This window comes from Salvelinus sp. IW2-2015, linkage group LG1, assembly GCF_002910315.2.
Source record: "Salvelinus sp. IW2-2015 linkage group LG1, ASM291031v2, whole genome shotgun sequence".
NCBI lineage: Eukaryota > Metazoa > Chordata > Actinopteri > Salmoniformes > Salmonidae > Salvelinus > Salvelinus sp. IW2-2015.
Genome location: NC_036838.1, coordinates 17,121,122 through 17,147,002, shown reverse-complemented (window position 1 = coordinate 17,147,002; position 25,881 = coordinate 17,121,122). Strand labels below are relative to the sequence as shown.

The window sequence follows — 25,881 nt, the reverse complement described above, 5'->3', positions numbered from 1 at the left end:
CCACGCCTCCTGTGTTGTGGTTGTAGTCCAGAATGATGGCTGGCTTCCTGTCCTCATGATCACTGATCTCAGCTGTTTTGTGCAGTGTGCTCAGGAGGACCACATTATTGTTCCTCTTTGGGAGGTAAGAAACTAGAGTGGTGGTGGGGGTGAAGGCAAACTTTGATGAGAAGGCCTCTCTCCCCCTTGTTGCGAGGAGTGTAGGGGGGAGTTCAGGCTTGTTCTTTCTTACTGTGCCAACCATGGTGATCTTCCTCTTCAGGAGCTGCTGGCTGAGTTCAATCAGTAGCACACATAATCTCAATTTCTCATGTGTGTGTGTTTTTTTGTGGTGTGTAAATATTTGTAGAACTGCCGGGTCAAAAATTACCCTAAGACAATCTTTGTACCCTGGTGGTGTACAGATTTCATGGAAATATGTGACCCGACTCAGGAAACTAGGCGTATATCGCAAGTAACGACTTCACAGGAGAGCTGTTTGAACGTAAAAATGTTTTTTTAGCAAAATGCTTTTTTTTGGCAGAAATGCCTTCTCGATCACGTGAACTTTCATGTGCGTTAATATCAAACTCATATGCCATCTGTAAATGCGAATAAAATTGTTAAATTACGAAGCCTAGTTGGTTCAGCCACAGAAAAGGGAGCAACCTTCCCACTAGCCATGATTGGCTGAGATAATGAGTGGGTTGGACATGCCGAGAGATGAGTTTGGATTGGTCTACCATATAGCACGTGTCTGTCTATTGGAGCTGGTCAGTATGTTTAGGTAATCGTGTCGAACGCGGCTTAAAAAAAACGTTTAGTACAACTGCATAAACCTAATGTCAAGTTAAAGTGTACTGTTAGCTAGCTAACGTTAGCTGGCTGGCTGGCTCGCTGGCTAACGTTATGTGTATGCTCTCCACTTTCTGGAGGACCGAGTTTTGAAATCATTGGAATTCGAGTATGATAGCTAAGGAGATGGAGAAAACACCAGTCTGGATTACTTTGTCAAACTAAGGCAAACATGGCATCAGATAGGAGATCAGATACATCCAACCACGATGTATACTGGTTATATTTTCAGATATTACACGTTTCTAATTTTGACAGAAAGTGGTTTCATTTCAAGTGTACTGTTAGCTAGCTAACGTTAGCTGGCTGGGTCGCTAGCTAACGCTATGTGTATGATCTTATTCTTCGTATCTCAGACACATTTGCTTGACTAGTTATAGCCATATAACCTGGTTGGTTAGCTAACTGCAGATTCATGCAGGGTAGTAACGTCATGAGTTGTGATAATGGGCCATTGTTTAGCTAGCTAGCTATATGTCTTAACAAAAGACTCCACTCTAATTTTGACAAAGTGTTTTAATTTCAAGTTGGTGTACTGTTAGCTAGCTGGCTCGCTAACTAACATTACTTCATGCGTTGGGATTCATTGTTTACCTAACTAGCTATCTAGCTACATTTCTTAGCAAAAGACTATCGTCTTAGTGTGCCAGAGCGCAGAATAACACCAGTTGAATATGTCCGGTGTCAGTAAACGTCGGCAACAAAGCGTAATTCAATTGTTGCCAGCAGCACAGTTACGGTCACCAACTCTCTGGATAACATGAAAAAAGCCTAACCAGCTCTGCTAGGGCGAGTAAAATGGTCTGAGTGGGGTGTTCTCTCATTGTGTGTCTGGAAGTAGCTAGCCAATGTTAGCCAGTTAGCTTGGGTGCTTGACTGTAGTTGTGAGGTCAGAGCTTTCGGAACAACCCTACTTATTGGCTAGAGCGTCCAGTGTGCGCTCTGAACGTGAAACCACAGATAGAGCAATAGGGCGAGTAATATTCAGTGAGCTGTTCTCTCTCTCTCTCTCTCTCTTAGATATCTGGAAGTAGCTGGCAAGTTAGGAAGTTGGATCAACCCTTAAAGAGATGGGTGGGGCTAAGGCTTAAAAGGGTGCGAACAATGCTGAATGGGTGTAGACAAAGAAGGGCTCTCCAATAGTTGACCCATAACATTGAAAGACGGTTTTCTCAAAAGTGAGTTTACAAGTTGATCAACTTTCAAAAGCAGAATTACTCTCCCGTTGTTTCCTCAAATGCAGTGCATGATATACAATTTTGTAGCTCTGAGTCTCTACTTTTATCCAATGTCAAAAAACATTAAAACATTAAGCTCTTTCTATGACATAAGCTGATCCCTTATTGATGTTATCACATTTCAAGTAAGACCCAGATGCAGACAACGTCGAAGTAACAACAGTTTATTAATCCAACAGGGGCAGGCAAAAGACAGGTCAAGGGCAGGCAGTAAAGGTCAACACCGGGAAAACAGGAACAATCGAGAGACAGGAACAGAGGGGAAAACGCTGGTAGGCTTGACGAAACAAAACGAACTGACAACAGACAAACAGAGAACACCGGTATAAATACACAGGGGATAATGGGGAAGATGGGCGAAACCTGGAGGGGGGTGGAGACAATCACAAAGACAGGTGAAACAGATCACGTTGTGACAGATGTAACTTATTAAATCCACTTCAATATCAGTGTAGATGAATGGGAGGAGACAGGTTAAAGACGTATTTTTAAGTCTTGAGATAATTGAGACATGGATTGTGTATGTGCAGGACACAATATTTTAAGTGCCTTTGAATGGGATATGGTAGTAGGTGGGAGTCACACCTGTTTGAGTGTCTCAAGAACACAACTGTGGGAAGCATTGGAGTCAACATAGGCCAGCATCCCTGTGGAACGCTTTCGACACGTTGTAGAGTCCATGCCCGACAAATTGAGGGTGTTCTGAAGGCAAAAGTAGATGTCAAATGACCTAATAGCTGAAAATTCTGGAATACAGTTAAAATGTGTAGTCAGTGAGCAATTCGATCTTAAATAAGATACACTTTTCTCAGAATGTAATTAATTTATCTTTATTAATCTATTATAATTGTCCGTCAAAACAAATCAACAATAAAACCTTATATACAAATCATAGCTAAGCTGACAGGCAGTGTAATAGGCACATGCATGTCCAAAGACAATCATACCATTTTCATTACATACAGGCTATATAAACATTCATGGAGAAAGATAACAACAATTGTACACCCATCAATTCATGAAACAGAATAAGATTCAATCACCAGACTAAGTGCTCTATTCAATCTGTAAACCTGAAGTGTTACATATTCTGGGATAGAAATGTAAAGGTCATTTACGATTGAGCCGACCCATTGTGAATGCAATCCCCGCTAAAGCAGGAACATTGCCTTTTAAATTTCAGTCACGCTTTAAAGCTGAACTTCCGCGATGCGGATTGAATAGAGCCCTAAGTCCTCTCCATGACAAACGTATATGCTAAAAAGACTTTTCACAAGGAATTTATATTTCTTAAGTTAAGTATATGATTTCCTTGTGCTTTGTCAGGTTGCTTTGTCTGTTTGTCTTTCTGAACCTCTTTGCTTAGTTGCAAATGAAGGATGCAGAGTTGGCTTTTACCACTTTTTTTAAAAGAATGGCATGGAATGGATAAGATATTTGAGTATTAATCTTTGGTATATTAGATAACATTAAACAGTCATCTCCGGTAGGATTGGAAGTATTTTGTCCGGTTTAGATTGACTGCATAAGTGTGTTTGTTGCAAATCAATAGAATATTCAATTAAATGATTTATGACATATCATGGGTCAATGGACTATGAATCAAATGGTATGGTAAAATCAGAAAATGGTTGCTATCTCCATCTTCATTTTTGGATAATTGTCACTGGTAGGTTTTGCGAAAATCCTCTCCCATTTCTTTCTTTTAGGTCTCAGCTCATAATTTTGTGATTGGACACTTGACTGATTTGTATTTTCATCTACAATATCATTTTGATCAGGCATAACTGAACTGATCAATAAATACCGTAGGTCACAAATTATAGGTAAAAAAATATAAATATTTAGACTGAATGAATCAATAACCTGCTGAATGAGACAGAGCTACTATTGGGGCCATAGTTGTAATAGAAATGTACAATATATCAAAAAAGCCATGTGAAAAGATCAAGTCAAGGTAGGATTTATCTTTAATAACTTGCTGGTAGTGTCTACTAGAAGGTCTCTTATCTTAACAATTTCCTCTATCCCATTCCTAATAAGAAAAGTGAGCACACAACAAACAAATAAACTAATCATCCCCCACGTAAGGACTAAATGCACTTACAGTTGAAGTCGGAAGTTTACATCAACTTAAGTTGGAGTGATTAAAACTTGATTAAAACTTTTTTCAACCACAATTTTTTTTATTGTTAACAAACTATAGTTTTGGCGAGTCAGTTAGGACATCTACTTTGTGCATGACACAAGTCATTTTTCCAACAATTGTTTACAGACAGAATATTTCACTTATAATTCACTGTTTCACAATTCCAGTGGGTCAGAAGTTTACATACACTAAGTTGACAGTGCCTTTAAACAGCTTGGAAAATTCCAGAAAATGTCATGACTTTAGAAGCTTCTGATAGGCTAATATACATAATTTGAGTCAATTGGAAGTGTACCTGTGGATGTATTTCAAGGCCTACCTTCAAACTCAGTGCCTCTTTGCTTGACATCATGGGAAAATCAAAAGAAATCAGCCAAAAAAATCCTTGGGAGCAATTTCCAAACTCCTGAAGGTACCGCGTTCATCTGTACAAACTATAGTACGCAAGTATAAACACCATGGAACCACGCAGCCGTCATACCGCTCAGGAAGGACATGCGTTCTGTCTCCTAGAGATGAACGTCCTTTGGTGCAAAAAGTGCAAATCCATCCCAGAACAACAGCAAAGGACCTTGTGAAGATGCTGGAGGAAACAGGTACAAAAGTATCTATATCCACAGTAAAACGWGTCCTATATCGACATAACCTGAAAGGCCGCTCAGCAAGGAAGAAAGCCACTGCTCCAAAACCACCAATAAAAAAGCCAGACTACGGTTTGCAACTGCACATGGGGACAAAGATCGTACTTTTTGGAGAAATGTCCTCTGGTCCGATGAAACAAAAATAGAACTGTTTGACCATCGTTATGTTTGGAGGAAAAAGGGGGAGACTTGCAAGCCGAAGAACACCATCCCAACCATGAAACACGGGGGTGGCAGCATCATGTTGTGGGGGTGCTTTGCTGCAGGAGGGACTGGTGCACGTCACAAAATAGATGGCATCATGAGGGAGGAAAATTATGTGGATATATTGAAGCAACATCTCAAGACATCAGTCAGGAAGTTAAAGCTTGGTCGCAAATGGGTCTTCCAAATGGACAATGACCCCAAGCATACTTCCAAAGGTGTGGCAAAATGGCTTAAGGACAACAAAGTCAAGGTATTGGAGTGGCCATCACAAAGCCCTGACCTCAAACCTATAGAAAATTTGTGGGCAGAACTGAAAAAGCGTGTGCGAGCAAGGAGGCCTACAAACCTGACTCAGTTACAGCAGCTCTGTCAGGAGGAATGGGCCAAAATTCACCCAACTTATTGTGGGAAGCTTGTGGAAGTTTACCCGAAACGTTTGACCAAAGTTAAACAATTTAAAGGCAATGCTACCAAATACTAATTGAGTGTATGTAAACTTCTGACCCACTGGGAATGTGATGAAAGAAATAAAAGCTGAAATATTTTTTTTCTCTCTCTACTATTATTCTGACATTTCACATTCTTAAAATAATGTGGTGATCCTAACTGACCTAAGACGGTGATTTTTTTACGAGGATTAATTGTCAGGAATGGTGAAAAACAGAGTTTAAATGTATTTTGCTAAGGTGTATGTAAACTTCCGACTTCAACTGTAGATCACCTAGGTCAGTCATGGGCAACTTTGATGGGTCTGGGGGACACAAAAAACTGAACTCATTATGAGGGATGGTAGTTGCTTGCGGGTCACACCAACCACATTGATAGCAAAGCATTTTAGCAGCCTTCCTCTTGACAGCGGAGAGACATTGTTTTATAGTTAATTTCATGCAATTCTACACATTTTGCCATGGGGCGTAGAGAAAATGTGGAGCTTTAAAGAAAGTTTGCTACAATTCTACACATTTTGCCATGGGGCGGATAGAAGATTTAGCAATTTTGTAACACATTTCCTGCAATTCTACTCATTTTGCCATGGGCGGAGAAGAACATTTGCTGTTTTACAGCAACATTTTTGTAATTCTACACATTTTGCCATAGGCTGGAGAGAAATGTTTGCAGTATTTAATATGATCAATGGTGGCCCCCGGCCGGTAATTCAACCATGATTGCTGGTTTAGATAGCTGACCGCTAGACGAACTTACCAATCTAAAACATTTTAGCTGATATGGGCTAATTGACATAACAAGAGAAAAACTGCTGAAGCCACCAGTTGCCCATCCCTGACCTTGGTCATTATTTTCAGTGCAACGCTCTAAAGTTCCAAAGTGGGATACCTTTCACATGTAAAAGTCCCTGTGTGAACGGGTGAAAGCACATGTAAAATTTCCAGTAACAATTGCGATTCCCTGCTGATACAAAGATTGGTCCGTCATTCTTTGCTTTTGTGTGGTGGTGAATCGTCGCCGCCCTCAACCCAATTGGTCCATTGGACAGAAAGCGTCATCACCAGGCAGGAACTGGCTAAAGGCATGATGGGATTGTTATAGCGCCCACTAGAGGTAGTCCAGCTCCAGTGCATGACTTAGAGCCTCCAGGTCAGGCCGACACGACACTCTCCAGAAAGGCATGTTCTTCTGCAAGACACAAACAGACATGTTTAGAACATTGACTATACTAGCTACTGCAAGGTACAAAAGGACATGTTTAACATGTAGGGCACTGGCTAAACTACATACTGAAAGACACAAACAGAATTTTTTTAAATGCTGAACACTGGCTAAACTAGGTAGCTAATGTAACTAGCTGAACACTGACTAATGTAACTAGCTGGCTATTATTGTTCGGTTAACCACAGTCAAGTTGCCTAAGCTTGGCGAGCTAATACAATCTTAGACAGTGTTGGAGAGGGTTCAGTCAAAATAATACCGAACACAATTTCATCCTGCAGGATATAAACATTATTTTGTTTTTTTCAAATAATAAGCAAACGCATCAAATAATGTGTGGGTGCATATTCGATTTAATCTGACTTCCTAGCATGAAAAATAAGGCAGGGGGTAATATCTTGTGTACCCCCAACCCCTTTTCCTGGTTACATGTGCGTCTCACCTTCTTGGCTACAGACTCTTCCTCCACTCCGTCCCCTATGACCACGTACACTGCTCGCCGGCCGAACCTCTGGGCCACACGCTCAAAGCAGCTCTCTTTCCCTGGAAAATAAGTGTTGTGTTACTTTTTTTAAATGTTAAGTGTTTAAAAGTAACAGTTAACAAATAAGTGTTAAACATATGTAAGTGTTCAAATTGTTTACAAATTAAGCGTTAAAAGTGTTAAACGTAAGTGTTAACAAATACGTGTTTAAATAACCCTTTTTAATAAAAATTTCACAAACATAAACAAGGATCGCACAAAACCAAAGTCTGCTAGTACTAGATTGTTTTCGCACCGTGGTTGGGAAACATTTTCTGTCGGGTACTACTATCTGTGCACAATCAGCCCAACTGTAAATATAATATTCCTTCCTTGACACAATGACTTGCGCTTTTTAACCCTGACAAGTGTGCTACGCCACATGCTGTGTGCTACCTCACCTGTCTTGGTGGCACTGTAGATGTTCTCTATGGGGAACGCTGAGCCCAGACCGTAGAGCAGGACCTTGGACAGGGCTGGGATAAGCTGGGTGGTGGTCACCAGCACATTCACACAGTTTGGTCTGGAAACAGAGATGTCAACACATGATGTCAATATGTGTGTCATGTTCAAACAAGTACGATAATTGCATTGTGTCAGTTTGAATGAGACAAAAAAAAGTGTGACAACAAGGAAAAAATACCAGCCAAAGGGTATTTCAGCTCCCGATCTTAGTCTTGTCAATATTTCCTGGTTGTGAATATACTGTAGCTCTATAGAGCTCCAGGTTTAATTTCAATACTTATTTATTATATTTATTAACCATGCAAAACATGAATCGTCAATACATTTGGAGTACTGTCCGTTTCATTTTTATGGATTACATAGGCTAATATCACTTTACATTGTGTATTATTTTCTAAATAGTTCCACCATAGAGTAGCTAGGCAGTTGAGAAGGGGTGTGTCCTGACCTGGAGTTAATGAGGGCCAGGGCCTTGACAGCCTGGGTCAGCCACAGATCTGTCAGGACCTCCATCTCCCTCCGCAGCTGCAGCCATTCCTCCCGCTTGGGGCTGCCCACCAAACCTGACACAATCACAATCACACACTAACACATTATTCATCATCGATTGGTATACAAAAACAAAACACCAATTGATAGCTGAGCAGTATATGAAGATGCAAGGTTCATTATTTATTATGATCATGATTATACAGAATGAACAAATTACATTTACATTGTGATTTGTATATCAGTTAACCGCTAGAGAATATTTTGCACACACACACACACACACACACACAGCCCTCTTCTAGCTCCTGTCAGAACCCACCTCCCACGTTGTTCTTGTAGGTGTTGTAGATCTCCTTTACTCTCCGGTAGCGGAAGGCTAGTTTCCTCATCCAGTCCACCCCACCATGGACACCTGAGCCCAGGCACAGAGTGCCGGCACCCGCAGGGCTCTGGAAACCGTCCGTGCCAAAGTTATACATGCTGCAAGACAACAACCAGGAGAGAGCTAAGCATGAGCGAGAAGCATGCCAATGGCTAATGCCTAATCAATGTATACATTTAGTTGATGTTTGGTGGGATTTGACCAGAACCTGTAGTTACATGGAGTAGACCTAGTATAATATAATAACTGAAGTAAGGTAACGAAATAATGGATTAATGCATTATGCAACAAAAAAAAGAGACCAATAATAAAAAGAAAGATGCCAACCATGAGAGAGAGGCCTTTGGATTTAAGACCAATAGCTAACAGTATAATTGACACAATAAATCAAACAAATTGAATATAGAATACATCAATATTATAAGTGCGTTATATTTAAGTGGGAGAACATGCAGTTTGCGAATCCAATGTAATGAGGTTCATAAATATTTTTGTGTGGAAAAGGGTAACATGTCCAAAAGCACTTAAACGGTAAGGAATACACATTTTGAGCAACGTCTTGCACTTTTTCAACTATTTCTTTGAAATCTATCCTAAAATTCTTCATCAATTTATGTAGTAAAATGTCTGGAATAAGCCAGACCGAGAGAATGACAGTACTGTTCTGATGAGACGTTGAAGAATGATGATACTGTTATTAAATTGCCATGGAGAGCGCGAGCGAGAGACGCATACACGCACGCACACAGAAAAACACACACACAGAAAGGGACAGAGAGAGAGAGAGAGAGACAGCCCACTGGGCACAGATGTCAAGTCAACGTCTATTCCACGTTGGTTCAACGTAATTTCACTGAAATGACGAGGAAACAACGTTCATTCAACCAGTGTGTGTGCCCAGTGGGAGACGTTTTCAAGAAAGAGAGCAGGACATATTTTCAACATACCCCCCTCCTTTACTAAACCCACTCAGTGCTGGTTTAAGTGTGGGGCCGAGTTGAGTTCAAGAGGAAAACCTGTACAGTACCTCAGGTCCTGCCCATTGTCGTCTGACGCCACGTCATCAATATGAACTTGGTCACATTCCTGGGGAAGGAGAGGGAAAGAAAGCGGATATATTAGAGAGGGAGATCCGTTTCAGAGCTGTGCACGGGCAGGTTTCTTCTTAAGGGAGCCTAGGGGAACGATAGAACAAAATAAAACATGTTCAACAAAAGACAACAGGGAGGCGGAAATAGGCTGCTGGGACATCCAGGCGCCAGAAGACGAAAAAAATGTACTTGGAATATGGGAGCGTACCAGCTCTACCTGACACCACCACACTCCACTAATAAACCCCACTAAGATTTACACCACATCAACACCTTTTGCCAACTGCCAAAGAACCTTCAGATATATGCCCACTAAAAACAAGATCCGCTGAACAGTATTTTGTGTAGTATTCATGTATTATTATTAAATTATTAAGATTTCTGGACTTTTGATATATTGGAAGTAAGGTCTATAGTAGATATAAGGCAGGGTAGTGAACTACTGTGCAAAAAGTAGCTTCCTCAAACAAATCCTAAAAACGAATTTCCCATGACGCTACTATACAATAGATGCACTATCCTCCCACCTCCTCTCCACCAAATCCCTTTGAATCTCCACTTCTGATCTGCTCTTCTCATTTCTTCCCTTCTTTTATCCCCTGAAACCTACTTCAGTAACTACTGACTTCAATCTCTTCTCTCACACAGCTACACCGGACTGAGACACAGGAAGACGCTAACTCATCACACTTACATATCAGCATCCCTCATTCCCCCAATGCTCCCCTGCGACCCAGCTCCCACAGACACAGAGGGAATCGATAACACGACCCACAGAACGCAATAGGCTAAGCTAGTTTTTTTTATAGGCAGCTCTAGACCCCGCAGCAGTCATTTCAACACCTCTCCAACTAATAGTGATTTAATGACATGAATTGGCATGTAAGGACAAGTACATATCTGACGTGCAAAATGAACAGTGGCAGATTTTAGGCTATTCTCATAGTACAAGACCACCACATTGTTGGAGTTAGTTAAATTAGCCTCCATTTCTTCTGAAAGCATGTGTCTCTAACCTGGTTATCATAGAGCCTTTCCTAGCTCGTATCTCTTCGTCGCGTACAGGTTACTCAGCCTGTGGCATCTATTGACGCTCTATTAGCTGACAAACCTGAAGGAAAATTCCTTCATAAATCAACCACAGCATATGACTAACAAAGATGGCCGACACTAGTCTACTGTTTGTATGGGGAACTAACAACAGAGGCTGACAAATGGAAGGAACTTAAAAAGCGGGTTTGAAAACTGCTTTTTCTGCCTTCTTCCCCTCAGCTGTTCCTCCTCCCCACAACTAATCTCCCTTTAAGAGACAGACACACACCTATAATTAACAACTCAGTGTTCCTTCTCACCACAAACCAAATTTAAGCCTGGTCTTTGTTAGAACAAGGCCGTGGAATGCACAGAGAAAAACCTACCTGTTGTTCATGATGTTAAAAATGCTCAAGTTTAACCCTAGCCCACTTAAACAGTTAGGCTTTCAACTCAAATCTTTTGAGAATATGACAGAGTAACCCTAAAAATATGAAAGGGAATCTTTTTTTTTTTTAAACGTTATGTAATATTGTCATGAGGATTGTCACATAAATCCTGGGAAAACTCCTGGCCCTACTGATAGTATCAATTTAGGATGATGGATATAAGCAATGTTATGAATGATGCATAATAAAGAGGATGGATGATGTATGTATGATTCATAATCATGATCAATGATGGATAACAAGCACAAATATGGATGATAGATTATAAACACAAATGTTAATGTTAGATGATGGATGAGCAACAGTATGGATAACGGAGGATGGATAATGAGCAAAGGAATGGATAATATATGATCTAATCCATTAGGTAAATGAGTCTCACCTCCAGGTCGTTGAAAAATAGCCGTGAGTCGGCCAAGTTGAAGATCATTTCCTCCATCCACAGCCCCAGCGACACTGCCTTGGATGAGTCCTGCCAGGAGACACAAAGACATTACAAAGGTCAATACAGCTGTTTATACAAGGATGTACTTAGTTTTCATCTACTCTCCCATTGACACCAATGCATAACTAGGTGAAAATTTGACTAAAGTGGAAGTTAGGTTTCGCCCCTTCATGAACCAGTTGTTTACATGTGTTTAAGAGGACTTACTCTCGTAACATTACTTACATAGGTCATTGTTCATCTCAGGAAAGAAAATGTTGTCTCTTGATGTTATTGGGTATAAAACAGGTAGAACGTTTGGCACAGTGGTAAAGGATGTATGAATATATAATAAATGTTGATTTTCTGCACGACACACCGTCGAATCAGCAGGACACAACCAAGCTTCAAATAGCAAATGAACTTGACTCCATATCCACACAGATATAATTGAAGTTCAGTTGAATAAACCTGACTGAGATGTCATAAGAGGTTTGGTATGTAATTATGACAAAGTGTTTAGTCTGATTATCTAACACAGGGTTTCCCTACCACTGAGCCCCGGACGGGTACCGGGCTGCAGAGAGTTTGCTACCAAGCTGCCTTGGCATAATTATATTTTTTCCCCTAGCCCACAGGATGGGTAATCAATTCACTCGGTTCTGCCAAGTCTGTGAGCCAGTAGTGCATGTCTTACTCCCTACAGCATCTTTGTGAAAATAGTGACACTCACAACACATGCTAATTGGACGGACTGGACCCCCATCATGTCTCTGACACAGAGCGAAAGCGCCTTGGTAGTTACAGTAGCAAGCTTACATGGACATGATTGAAGTGAGGTGAGTAAATAGCCTATGATCTAATAACTTTGCTAATAACAAAAGCCCCTAATTTCTTTAGCCAGCTAGCATCAGGGATATCTCTCAGGGATCCAACAATGGTTAGTTGAAATGGATTTAGTATTCTCCCAAGTGAAGGTTGCTTGCTAGACAGGAATTACATTAAAAGAATTGCAGAGGAAAATAAGAGGCAATATACAGTTGAAGTCGGAAGTTTACATACACCTTAGCCAAATACATTTAAACTCAGTTTTTCACAATTCCTGGCATTTAATCCTAGTAAATATTCCCTGTCCTAGGTCAGTTAGCATCACCAATTTACTTTAAGAATGTGAAATGTCAGAATAATAGTAGAGATAATTATTTATTTCAGCTTTTATTTCTTTCATCACATTCCCAGTGGGTCAGAAGTTTACATACACTAAATTAGTATTTGGTAGCATTGCCTTTAAATTGTTAAACTTGGGTCAAACGTTTCGGGTAGCCTTCAACAAGCTTCCTACAATAAGTTGGGTGAATTTTGGCCCATTCCTCCTGACAGAGCTGGTGTAACTGAGTCAGGTTTGTAGGCCTCCTTGCTCGCACACGCTTTTTTTCACATTTTCTATGGGATTGAGGTCAGGGCTTTGTGATGGCCACTCCAATATCTTGACTTTGTTGTCCTTAAGCCATGTTGCCACACCTTTTGGAAGTATGCTTGGGGTCATTGTCCATTTGGAAGACCCATTTGCGACCAAGCTTTAACTTCCTGACTGATGTCTTGAGATGTTGCTTCAATATATCTACATAATTTTCTTCCTCATGATGCCATCTATTTTGTGAAGTGCACCAGTCCCTCCTGCAGCAAAGCACTCTCGCAACATGATGCTGCCACCCCCGTGTTTCATGGTTGGGATGGTGTTCTTCGGCTTGCAAGCCTCCCTCTTTTTCCTCCAAACATAACGATGGTCATGGTGGCCAAACAGTTCTATTTTTGTTTCATCAGACCAGAGGACATTTCTCCAAAAAGTACAATCTTTGTCCCCATGTGCAGTTGCAAACTATAGTCTGGCTTTTTTATGGCGGTTTTGGAGCAGTCGCTTTCTTCCTTGTTGAGCAGCCTTTCAGGTTATGTCGATATAGGACTCGTTTTACTGTGGATATAGATACGTTTGTACCTGTTTCCTCCAGCATCTTAACAAGGACCGTTGCTGCTGTTCTGGGATTGATTCGCACTTTTCACACCAAAGTACGTTCATCTCTAGGAGACAGAATGCATCTCCTTCCTCAGCGGTATGATGGCTGCGTGGTCCCATGGTGTTTATACTTGCGTACTATTGTTTGTACAGATGAACGTGGTACCTTCAGGCATTTGGAAATTACCTTAACCAGACTTGTGGAGGTCGACAATTTTTTGGGCAGATTTCTTTAAATTTTCCCATGATGTCAAGCAAAGAGGCACTGAGTTTGAAGGTAGGCCTTGAAATACATCCAGAGGTACACCTCCAATTGACTCAAATTATGTCAGTTAGCCTATCAGAAGCTTCTTAAGCCATGACATCATTTTCTGGAATTTTCCAAGCGGTTTAAAGTCACAGTCAACTTAGTTTATGTAAACTTCTGATCCACTGGAATTGTGAAACAGTGAATTATAAGTGAAATAATCTGTCTGTAAACAATTGTTGGAAAAATTACTTGTGACATGCACAAAGTAGATGTCCTAACGGATTTGCCAAAACTATAGTTTTTAACAAGAAATTTGTGGAGTGGTTGAAAAACGAGTTTTAATGACTCCAACCTAAATGTATGTAAACTTCCGACTTCAACTGTATACCGCTATGGTATATAGACTGTAATCAGAAGAAATACTTCTAGATGCACTTGTTTTGAGTCGCGTGTGTGCCAGGTGCCATTCTAAACTCCAACCCCCCTAACAGTCATTATTTTCTCCCTGTCCAAACAGCCTTCTAAAGACACTGGCAGCCCTTCTCTCAGATTGACAGGACAGGTTCTATCACCTGAGCAGGAAGTCTGATTACCTTTCTGTCATTCATTCTTTCCACCAAACTGCACCCTGCTCTTTCTCTCTTTCTGTTTCTGTCTCTTTCTCTCTACCTCTTTCTTTCTGTCACACACACAACACACACTCGCACATGTACAAATGCACAAACACACCCACACACGCGCGCACGCACGCAAGCACACACAGTTATTGAAGAATTCAGGAATGAAGAAGATACGCTTTTCTAATGATGGGAGAATTACAAATCTTCCGCAGAGAACAGAGAAATCAGTTTGTCAGAAAACAGTCCAGTACATTGTTGTTGTGGGGAGTGGCTGGGCACCAGCAGGGCAGGTGGCTGTGTGCTATACTGTACTGGCGCTGTGGCTGTGCTATACTGTACTGGCGCTGTGGCTGTAGTGGTGCTTCTACAACTTGGCAGTGTGACAAAATTGGAGGAGTGAGGCATCATTCAAAGGGGAGTGTTAGATTTGGAAAAATGACAGCCTTCCTCCCACCTCCAATTGATCCACAGCAAAGTGGATTTGGTGAATGAGGGGGCGAGGGAGGAAGGGGGGCAGAAAGAGAGTGTTGGGATGATGAGAATGAGGGGAGGTGGAGGAGAGGGAGGGAGTGTTTAGTTTAAATAGAGATAATTATCCGTAATCACACTCTCTGCTAAGTCTTCTTCAATGCGGAGGGAGGTAGCAATAACAATTAGAGGTCCAGCTTACTCTTCTTGCTAATTACAGGCAGGAATACAGGCAGGAACAAGAAAATATCATAAAGCACAAAAACATCCAAAATCCAGACAATTTCACTGATGCCTTCAGTGGTGGACTTTTGTATTCAAATCGTTTACGCATAGAGGAAATTCACACTCTCTAAGAAAGAGAGAGAGAGCAAGAGAGAGAGATGGCGCAGGCACTGTATGAAAAATAAAATGCCATTGGACCAATAATGTAGGGAATAAACTCCTTATGTGCTCTAGAGTTTACCTTGGTTTTTCAAAGGCAGTGAAAACAGTTTTTCATCACTACCATTTGTTTTCTACCCCTTCCTGGGTCCAGGCTTCCCTTGCTTGCCTGAACACAGGCCAAACACTTGTTTACCTCAATGAGTTTGGTCATGATACAATGACTGTCATAAGGAAGGAGTTACAATATAGTCTGTCTGGTATAGACACAGCATTTCTTTTTTTTTTTAAGAAAAGTTGGCATCCTGTTTCTTTAATATAGGGAAACCTAAGCTAACATAAACATTGGTCATTGCCTGACTGTGAGCATTATTGTGAGAAGACATATCAAACTCACTCCTACCTAATTGAAAACCAATTCCTGGCTCGTAAATAATCCCACTAGGCCTTTGGTCGGAATCTTTTTGGGGGATTTGAGGATTCTACCCCCCCCCCTACCCAAAACCTTTTTTTTCTCTGGCATGTCTAAATTTTGATGTCAGAGCATGTCGGATTGAAGTTTGCCGTTTCAGCGGGGAAGCTGGGTGGGTGGAATCAGGAATTTGGCACATCAGTCAAATGTCAGCACTTCCATCCTCTCATTTCTGCCCGACAATATGTTGAAAAAGAAACAACGGAGTGCCGAAATGGTGGAGCGCTTAGGCCTAATACTTGTTACTCTCTCCCCCTCTGGCTCTCTCTCTCTCCAACTCCACGTTTACATCGTGTCAAACCGCAGCGGGACCGTGAGAATTCAAAACACTGTTGTGGCCAAAAAAAAGAAACATGACTATTGTTGCCCTCATCAGCTGCCTGTCTATTATGTAAAGGTTAATCAGCTGTCAATCAAACAGTGGGACGTGGGTTGGCCAAACAAGTCCCCTGGATTATATAAAGAGACAAGAGGGCACAGAAGGAAAACACCAAGCGTGTGAAAAGTCAAGGAGAGAGCAAAGGACAAAAACACTTCTTAAAAAGTTAGGCTTTAAGGAGTGAATCCTAACTTCCAGTAGAATATTAATTTAGTCCCATTGACATCAACGCACACAATTCCACTGGAAGTTAGGATTCACCCCTAACTGATATTACATAGTTTATATCATCAAGTATTAGGGTTGCAAAGGGAGAGAATATTACTGGAAACATTTTAAGTTTACTAGTAAACCACCAGAATTTTGGTAACTTTCAAGTTTGTATTTTTATTTGATCAGATTACATCTAGTGGCCTTTTTGGGTACTTCAGATTATCACAGGTGTCTAATTATCTCTGGCCGTATCAAATGTAAAATATATACAAATAGGCCTCCTGAGTGGCGCAGAGGTCTAAGGCACTGCATCGTAGTGTTGTGGCATCACTACAGCCTGGGATTCGATCAACCGGCCGTGACCAGGGGTCCCATAGGGTGGCGCACAATTGGTCCAGCGTCGTCCGGGTTAGGGGAGGGTTTGGCCGGGGGGGCTTTACTTGGCTCATCGCACTCTAGTGACTCCATGTGGCGGGCTGGGTGCCTGCAGGCTGACTTCAGTTGTCAATTGAACAGTGTTTCTTCCGGCACATTGGTGCAGCTGGCTTCTGGGTTAAGCTGGCGGGTGTTAAGAAGCGCGTTTTGGCAGGTCATGTTTTGGAGGACGCATGACTCGACCTTCGCCTCTCCCGAGCCCGTTGGAGAGTTGCAATGATGAGACATGATCGCAATTGGATATCACGAAAAAGGGGGTAAAATTACAAGAGAAAAACCCCCACTATATATACAAATGACAAAATAAGAATGTGTTATGCTAATGTTATGCTAATTACATTTTATTCAAGTATAAATGACCCAATGACCATAAATGACCTGTTATTCACCAAAATTACAGATGATTCCGCTAACTTTGTTAAATTAACAGTAGCTTTGCAACTCTATCAAGGATTAGTTTAAATAAGCCGTCAAATACTTTCAGGGTTATTTCATTTGAAAAGTGATATGGGAGAGAGTGTTTTAAGTCATAAGTCCATTTTCTATACCTTGCCAAATCGTGTGGAGAAGCTCCCTGTGAGCAAAGAGTGGAAAATGATGATGGTCTCGTCAAGGTCCCACACAAACACACGCTGGAAAATAAGACAAAGACATATTTAGCCAAATAGAAAAAGAACATAATCTCTACGTTGAAGAGAAAATGACAGTGCGGGCTACACATACAAACTGATCAATCAGTAGAAAAATGACTTGGAAAGTCATAAAAGACCACCAAGAGCTACTAAACTGTTCTGCCATTATTTGTAAATGTTGTGCACTCTTTTATGACTTTTACTGAGCGAGGTCTATAAATGACACTACTGATGATTTCTTTACAGTTATGAAAGTGCAACTTCACTTTAAACCAGCTGTCTAACTGTCAGTAACCTATGTTCTTACCTTTTTAATAACAGTATGTCTGTTGTGTGCCTATGTGTCTATGGTCATATTGTAGCTCACTGTGTCAATGGCTACCATTGACGGGATGTGTGTGTGTGTGCACGTGTTTGTGACTTCCATGGACTGTAACATTACCTCTATATCTGAGTCCAGGGGGGGCTGTGGGTCACTGACTCTTTTCCTGCCCCTCAGTTTCCCGTCTGAGCTCCGTCTGGCTGGCACCCCCTCTGGCTCTTTCCCTGGGGTGGGGGGGCTAGGGGGCGGATGGTACTCTCCTGGAACACACACACACACATCCCGTCAATGAAAATGTCTAAAACACCAAAGAATACGACAGAAAGATAAATAGAATGTTAATAGGACAATAAATCATTCTCAAATAAAGAGACGAGGCGGGCCAACCATCTGTACCTGGGTGGGACTCAGGGCTGTGATTGGGCACCACGGCAGGGTGTTCTGGATGCTGATAGGGTATGGGCGTGGTGATGGCGCTAGGGCTGATGTTGCTGCTTGCGAGGTACGGGCTGTTGTAGTGTGTGTTGTAGTATGGCGAGTACTGGCTTTGGCTGTAGCTAGAGTACGCTGAGAAGTCCTGACAGAGGGAATAGGATGAATATTAAACACTTCATAAGATGTATGAAAGAAAAATACATATTACAAATGATCACGTATTGGGCTTCTCTTTCTTCACAGATTTATAAAAAATATATATCTACCATGTCATGAAAGAGGCTATCACTGAAGCCAAATGAGTGGCACATTCTATTGTATGTTGCAGTATTCCAAACCCATTTAATGCCATCCCAGCCATTTGGAAACTTYTTGTACTGCGAGAGCTGTTTTTATTTGTATAAAAGATGTCGTCCATAATGGTGTGCGTATTACATCCTGTACTGACCTGTTGTGTGGGGTTGAATGGAGTTGAGCCTGTGATGGGGTTGGCTCCCTGGAAAATCCCAGAAGAAATACTGCTACCTGGAAAACAACATTAAACCAACGTTAAAAATGGACTCACATTGACTGACATTTACAGAAGTTGGACTTGCATTGAAAGCTCCATTGAAAATATATTTTTATTGGTATTGTAATACCAATAAATTTCACAAATGGAAATAAAACAGGCAAATTTAAGAACGCAAGGCAGTTAAACGTAACTCAACAGAAATTGCACACCTATCGTACAAGTATATCAGTCAATTACCCCTCATTAATGGGCATAACTATGCATTTGTAACGATGTGTACTAAGTGGATCGTGAGACAGCATTAGCCCTAGAGTTGCAAAATTATGGTAACCTTCTGGTAAAATTCACAGGTTTTCCAAAAATCCCGGTTGGAAGATTTTCAGAATAAGCAGGAAACAACACCTACTGTAATGTAATCAACTCAACATGAATCACAGAAGTAGCTTCACAACATGGCCTTCAAACATTGACTTGCCTCAACCCCTCCAGGGAGTATGGCGCTTGATTTATGAGTCCCAACAAGAACAATGCAGTTGGGGGGGAAGCCTGGTGTGCTAGCTAGCTACTCCATCAGTGTTATCAACTCTGCTGAAGGAATACCTTCCTCTGGGCTCTTTTCCCCAGCCACACTCGTTTGTTACCCCTCAACATCCCCTCTTTCCCTCCATCCCACCACCCCAAAACCTAACCTTAGATGAATGACTACCCAGAACCACCCGGGAGTCTCCCAGGACAACAAAACATAGTCTTCAAAGCAAAAACACAAAGAAACCAGAAGGTCTCCAAATAAACAGTGGAGTTTCTGGTTTTGATTTGGTCTGTCCTTTGTAGTGTGGTGTGTGGTGTGTGTGTGTGTGCGTGTGTATGTGGGATGAAAGATCTGGTGGTCTTGTACATGGAGTTGCCATGGGAGTTTGTTTCAAGCCACTCTAGGTTTTTGTTTACCTGTACTGAAACACATGAAAGAAAGCAGAGTCGTCCCATGTATTCCATTGTTAGAATACCAGTGTTTCAGTCTTACTTTCTGACAACAACGGTAGCTGGCTGAAGCTGGAACAGACTGACATTTCGTCCAAGCTTAGATTTATGAATCTGCTACAAAATACAGAGCAAGACAAATATAACAAATATACAAAACTCTCTTTGAAGATCAATGTGGATTCTATAAACCTGCTTTGCTATAGGGCCATATTCTCATCTCTCAAGTTTTTTTCATCTTGAGTCTCCTCTTTTGGGTCGTATTCATTAGGATCAAACAGAAGAAAACTGAACTTGCCCAATAAAAAACGCTCATTTCGGTTTTCCATTGCTACAGTGCGTACTCATGAATACGACTATGTTAACAGTGGCCCTGCATTCCCCTGTCAGTATGTCCATGCAGTTCCTTCATTAGCCTCCCCTCCCAGCACCACAACATGCACCTTAACCTCTAACCTCTGACAGAGCAAGGTCAATTTCACGCTGCTTTGAAAGCCATCAAGTCCTACTGAGCCAAGCATGCTTTGGGTGCCGAAGAACTGGGGAATGTGTGGAGCACAGACACACACACGTGGAACACACGGACGCACACACAAACACACACAAGAGCGTGCTGGTTCGGGCCGGGCCGTGGTGTGGGTGTGTGGGGATGAAGGGGCCTGACCTCCAGAGAGGAGAGAGAGAGAGATTGCTGACGCCAGGCACCCAGACCGCAGCTAATGGAGAACAGGCGTGGAGGAGGACAGACGGGCACTGCTACGGACACCCACCTGGAAATGACAGGACCCCACTCACTCGGCTCCTAGTCAGAGGGCCACATCATGATGGAGAGATCAGAGAGAAAAAGAAAGCGAGAGGGAGGGAGGTACAGTGGCTTGCGAAAGTATTCACCACCCTTGGCATTTTTCCTATTTTGTTGCCTTACACCCTGGAATTAAAATAGTTTTTTAGGGGGTTTGTATTATTTGATTTACACAACATGCCTACCACTTTGAAGATGCAAAATATTTTTTATTATGAAACAAACAATAAATAAGACACTTTTTTTTTTTTACTTGAGTGTGCATAACTATTCACTCCCCCAAAGTCAATACTTTGTAGAGCCACCTTTTGCAGCAAATACAGCTGCAAGTCTCTTGGAGTATGTCTCTATAAGCTTGGCACATCTAGCCACTGGGATTTTTGCCCATTCTTCAAGGCAAAACTGCTCCAGCTCCTTCAAGTTGGATGGGTTCCGCTGGTGTACAGCAATCTTTAAGTCATACCACAGATTCTCAATTGGATTGAGGTCTGGGCTTTGACTAGGCCATTCCAAGACATTTAAATGTTTCCCCTTAAACCACTCGAGTGTTGCTTTAGCAGTATGCTTAGGGTCATTGTTCTGCTGGAAGGTGAACCTCTGTCCCAGTCTCAAATCTCTGGAAGACTGAAACAGGTTTCCCTCAAGAATTTCCCTGTATTTAGAGCCATCCATCATTCCTTAAATTCTGACCAGTTTACCAGCCCCTGCTGATGAAAAACATCCCCACAGCATGATGCTGCCACCACCATGCTTCACTGTGGGGATGTTGTTCTCGGAGTGATGAGAGGTGTTGGGTTTGCGCCAGATATAGCGTTTTCCTTGATGGCCAAAAAGCGCAATTTTAGTCTCATCTGACCAGAGTACCTTCTTCCATATGTTTGGGGAGTCTCCCACATGCCTTTTGGCGAACACCAAACATGTTTGCTTATTTGTTTCTGGACACTCTTCTGTAAAGCCCAGCTCTGTGGAGTGTATGGCTTAAAGTGGTCCTATGGACACATACTCCAATCTCCACTGTGGAGCTTTGCAGCTCCTTCAGGGTTATCTTTGGTCTCTTTGTTGCCTCTGATTAATGCCCTCCTTGCCTGGTCCGTGAGTTTTGGTGGGCGGCCCTCTCTTGGCAGTTTTGTTGTGGTGCCATATTCTTTCAATTTTTTWAATAATGGATTTAATGGTGCTCTGTGGGATGTTCAACGTTCTGGATATTTTTTTAAACCCAACCCTGATCTGTACTTCTCCACAACTTTGTCCCTGACCTGTTTGGAGAGCTCCTTATTCCTCATAGTACTGCTTGCTTAGTGGTGTTGCAGACTCTGGGGCCTTTCAGAACAGGTGTATATATACTAAGATCATGTGACAGATCATGTGACATTTAGATTGCACACAGGTAGACTGTATTTAACTAATTATGTGACTTTTGAAGGTAATTGGTTGCACCAGATCTTATTTAGGGGCTTCATAGCAAAGGGGGTGAATACATATGCACGCACCACTTTTCTTTCTTTCTTTCTTTCTTTATTTTTTTGAAACAAGTTATTGTTTTCATTTCACTTCAACAATTTGGACTATTTTGTGTATGTCCATTACGTGAAATCCAAATAAAATTCCTTTTAAATTACAGGTTGTAATGCAACAAAATAGGAAAAACACCTAGAGGGGTGAATACTTTTGTAAGGCACTGTAAGAGAAAGGACTGGCCATAGAAAAAAGGATAGATCTCAGCAAAAGAGAGAGGTAAAGTGAGTGTGTATGTGTGTGAGAGAGAGAGAAATAGAGGGAGGGATACAGTAAGGAGGAATGAAAGAGGGTAGGATGGCTAGCCATTTGTAAAGTAGCGAAGAGATCAGAGCGAAAGGCACAACGAGAGGTGGAGTACTGACCTTGTATGTATGTGTATTTGGGTGTTTGTGTGCCAGTATGTGTGCATGCAATCATCTGTGTGTCCGTCTGTATTCATCAAGATCTCATTGTTTCCATTTGAAACTCGAAGTATGCACGTCTATTTTTTACCCATTCATGCTGCTTGGTTAGAGGGTTAAAACAGAAACAATTCAAAGGTTAACAGTTTAGGCATTATTTCAGAGTGGTTAAGGCAAGGGCTATGGTTTGGGGAAGGATCTGCAAAACTACCGACCTCATACCATCAAGTATCATCAAGTATTCTCACGGCTTGCTAGAGTATTCTGAACTGCCGTAGCGCAGTGGTCTGAGCAGCGCACTTTGGCTCCAAGCATCACAGTTCCACCAGTGCTGGGCAATTGTGTGTGTGTGTGTGTGTGTGTGTGTGTGTGTGTGTGTGTGTGTGTGTGTGTGTGTGTGTGTGTGTGTGTGTGTGTGGTGTGTGTGTGGTGTGTGTGTGTGTGTTTTTAATATTTTCCAGATAATCAACACATTCTTTCCCCCGAGAAAATTGAGAATATTACCAGACATCCTGGTATTACCGTGAAAACCAACAGTGCTATTTGAAAGCATTCACTGACTGTACAAAACATCTTCCTCATATTGAGTTGCCCTCGGAACAGTTTAAATTCATTGGGGCGTGGACTCTACAATGTGTTAAAAGCATTCCACAGGGATGCTGACCCATGTTGACTCCAACACTTCCCATAGTTGTGTCATGTTGGCTGGGTGTCCTTTTGGCGGTGAACCATTCTTGATACACATGGGAACCTGTGAAAAACCCAGCAGCGTTGCAGATCTTGACACACTCAAACCGGGGCGCCTGGCACCTACTACAAACCTCGATCAAAGGTACTGAAGTCTTTTGTCTTGCCCATTCACCCTCTGAATGGCACACATACACAATCCATGTCTCAATTGTCTCAAGGCTTAAAAATCCTTCTTTAACCTGTCTCCTCCCCTTCATCTCCACTGATTTAAGTGGATTTACAGTAACATGTGACATCAATAAGGGATCATACTGTAGCTTTCACCTGGTCAGTCTATGTTATGGAAAGAACAGGTGCTCCTAATGTTTTATACACTCAGTGTCTGGAGAGACCTAATAATAGCTGTGCAGCAATGCTTCCCATACAACCTGGCAGAGCTTGAGAGGATCTGCAGAGAAGAATGGGAGAAACTCCCCAAATACAGGTGTGCCAAGCTTGTAGCGTCATTCCCAAGAATACTCAAGGCTGTAATCGCTGCTTCAAAAAAGTACTGAGTAAAGGGTCTGAATACTTATGGAAATGTGATACTTCAGTTTTGTGTTATTTAAATTAATTTTAAAACTTCTAAAAACCTGTTTTTGCTTTGTCATTATGGGGTATTTTGTTTAGATTGATGAGGGAAAACCCACAATTTAATACATTTTAGAATAAGGCTGTAATGTAACAAAATGTGGAAAAAGTCAAGGGGTCTGAATACTTTCTGAATGCAGCGTACACTGCTCATTCCCCTCCCTATATCGCAATTCAACCTCAGTCCTACCTACCTAAAGGTTACGGAAAATTTGCTCTTTCAGTATTTCTCCAGTAGGTCTCCTGAAGGAGAAAGCCTCCACTTCGATGTGAAATATAATAAAACAAAAACACTATAGTAAATACTACAGTAAAGTCCGCAAAAACACTATACTATGGGGCCTCCCGGGTGGCGCAGTGGTCTAGGGCACTGCATCGCAGCGCTAGCTGCGCCACCAGAGTCTCTGGGTTCGCGCCCAGGCTCTGTCGCAGCCGGCCGCGACCGGGAGGTCTGTGGGGCGACGCACAATTGGCCTAGCGTCATCGCGCTTCAGCGACTCCTGTGGTGCAGTGCGCGCTAACCAAGGGGGTCAGGTGCACGGTGTTTCCTCCGACACATGTGCGGCTGGAGGCGCGCTGTGTTAAGAAGCAGTGCGGCTTGGTTGGGTTGTGCTTCGGAGGACGCATGGCTTTCGACCTTCGTCTCTCCCGAGCCCATACGGGAGTTGTAGCGATGAGACAAGATAGTAATTACTAGCGATTGGATACGGGGGTAAAATTTAAAATATATATATTAAAAAATAATAATAATAATTTAAAAATTTTAAAAACACTATACACTATACTATACATACTATACACTATATAGTCACTATATAGTATTTATAGCATACCATAGTATTTTTTTATGTGGGCATAWAGTAAGCATAAACATTTATAGAAGCAATGCAAGTAGCCTAAAGGATGTTTTCTATTGGGGACTTTATGTTGAGTAAATATGGTAGGCTGCTAGCGTTGTGATGACTGGTGTCATGTAACCTATGAAGCCAGAGAGTTTATATGTCACACATGCAAATGTTGTATTTTTCCATCAGCTAATTTGCTCCTCTCTTTCTCGGCATATCCTCTCACCAGTTGTGATATGTTCAAGGGATTCTTGGGGAGGGTAGGCTATGGCCATCCTTTTTTTTAGCTCTGATCTGATGTTTCCTGTAGGCCTACATCTGTTTGCAATGGCATGGTAGGAGAACCTGTAGGACGCAGCGACCTTGTGCAAGTAAAAACGGTAGGCTACAACAGCACACACACTCACACTGAGCGTTAATTATGCAGATAGCAAAGCAGAGAAGTCATATTTAGACATTGCATATAATTTAACAGTTCCATTTCCCAGGCTGTTCATAGAAATAATGTATTATAATTTACTAGTTTCTCAACATTATTTATCTCGGGAAACGAGAATGGGTTTGGGCAGGATATCCCAGTAAAACTTGGTAATCCGGTTACCGATATTAAACCCTAGTGTGTGTGTGTGTGTGTGACTGACCGTGTGTGGAGTAGCTGTAGAGGCCCTGGCTGGGGGGAGTGCTGCTGAAGTTGGAGTAGCTCAGCAGACTGTTCTGTCCTGGAGAGTGGCTGAGGCCATCTTCTGTCTTAATGTCTGCAGAGGAAAGGACATAAGGAGATAAATGATCTACACTGGATTCAGTTACTGAAACTGATTACACTGTATTTTACAGAGGGACATGGTGTAAAACTGGGTGTGTTGTAAAATGCGGACAGCATTAAATCAGTTTGCGAGCCACATTTGGCCTGTGGGCCTGTAGTTTGAGACCCTGGTGTAAATGGATGTGKAGTTGTGGTTCCTATTCACGGTGCCTTAGATGCCATACTTTCAAGACAACTTTTAAACAGCCATATCCCCACCTCTTCACCCCCGTATTGAATGATATGACGGTACTTACTGTATGAGGGCATGCTGTAGCCCTGGGTGTGGTATGTATACGGTGTGTAGGGTCCCGCAGGCTGGAGGGCAGGGCTGTACTGGGTCTGTCCGTACGCCGCCATGACAGCTCTTAGGTCAGCTGATCTAGAAGGAGGAATTAAAGACTGGTAAGTTGCTAAGCAACATGGGGACTATATGTATTGTCCAAATTGCCATGTTGGCTGCTTAGCCTATGCTATGCTAA

At 41.9% G+C, this 25,881-nt stretch overlaps 1 protein-coding gene across 2 annotated transcripts in view; it reads right to left on the bottom strand.

Annotated features, from left to right (window-relative positions):
* Positions 1–2,886: 2,886 nt before the first annotated feature.
* The window catches only part of LOC111961838 (eyes absent homolog 2-like), a 60,767-nt gene continuing 37,772 nt past the window's right edge, over positions 2,887–25,881 (bottom strand). For both annotated transcript variants that reach the window (XM_023984415.2, XM_023984424.2), the window contains 13 exons: positions 25,657–25,781; positions 25,239–25,352; positions 18,668–18,744; positions 18,181–18,361; positions 17,905–18,044; positions 17,379–17,462; positions 11,554–11,643; positions 9,627–9,685; positions 8,537–8,697; positions 8,174–8,288; positions 7,662–7,783; positions 7,180–7,280; positions 2,887–6,704 (listed from right to left, as the gene is read on the bottom strand). In XM_023984415.2, the coding sequence (XP_023840183.1) occupies positions 6,624–6,704; positions 7,180–7,280; positions 7,662–7,783; positions 8,174–8,288; positions 8,537–8,697; positions 9,627–9,685; positions 11,554–11,643; positions 17,379–17,462; positions 17,905–18,044; positions 18,181–18,361; positions 18,668–18,744; positions 25,239–25,352; positions 25,657–25,759 (1,428 nt within the window). In that variant the 5' untranslated portion in view covers positions 25,760–25,781 and the 3' untranslated portion in view covers positions 2,887–6,623. The remainder of the gene's footprint in view (positions 6,705–7,179; positions 7,281–7,661; positions 7,784–8,173; positions 8,289–8,536; positions 8,698–9,626; positions 9,686–11,553; positions 11,644–17,378; positions 17,463–17,904; positions 18,045–18,180; positions 18,362–18,667; positions 18,745–25,238; positions 25,353–25,656; positions 25,782–25,881) is intronic.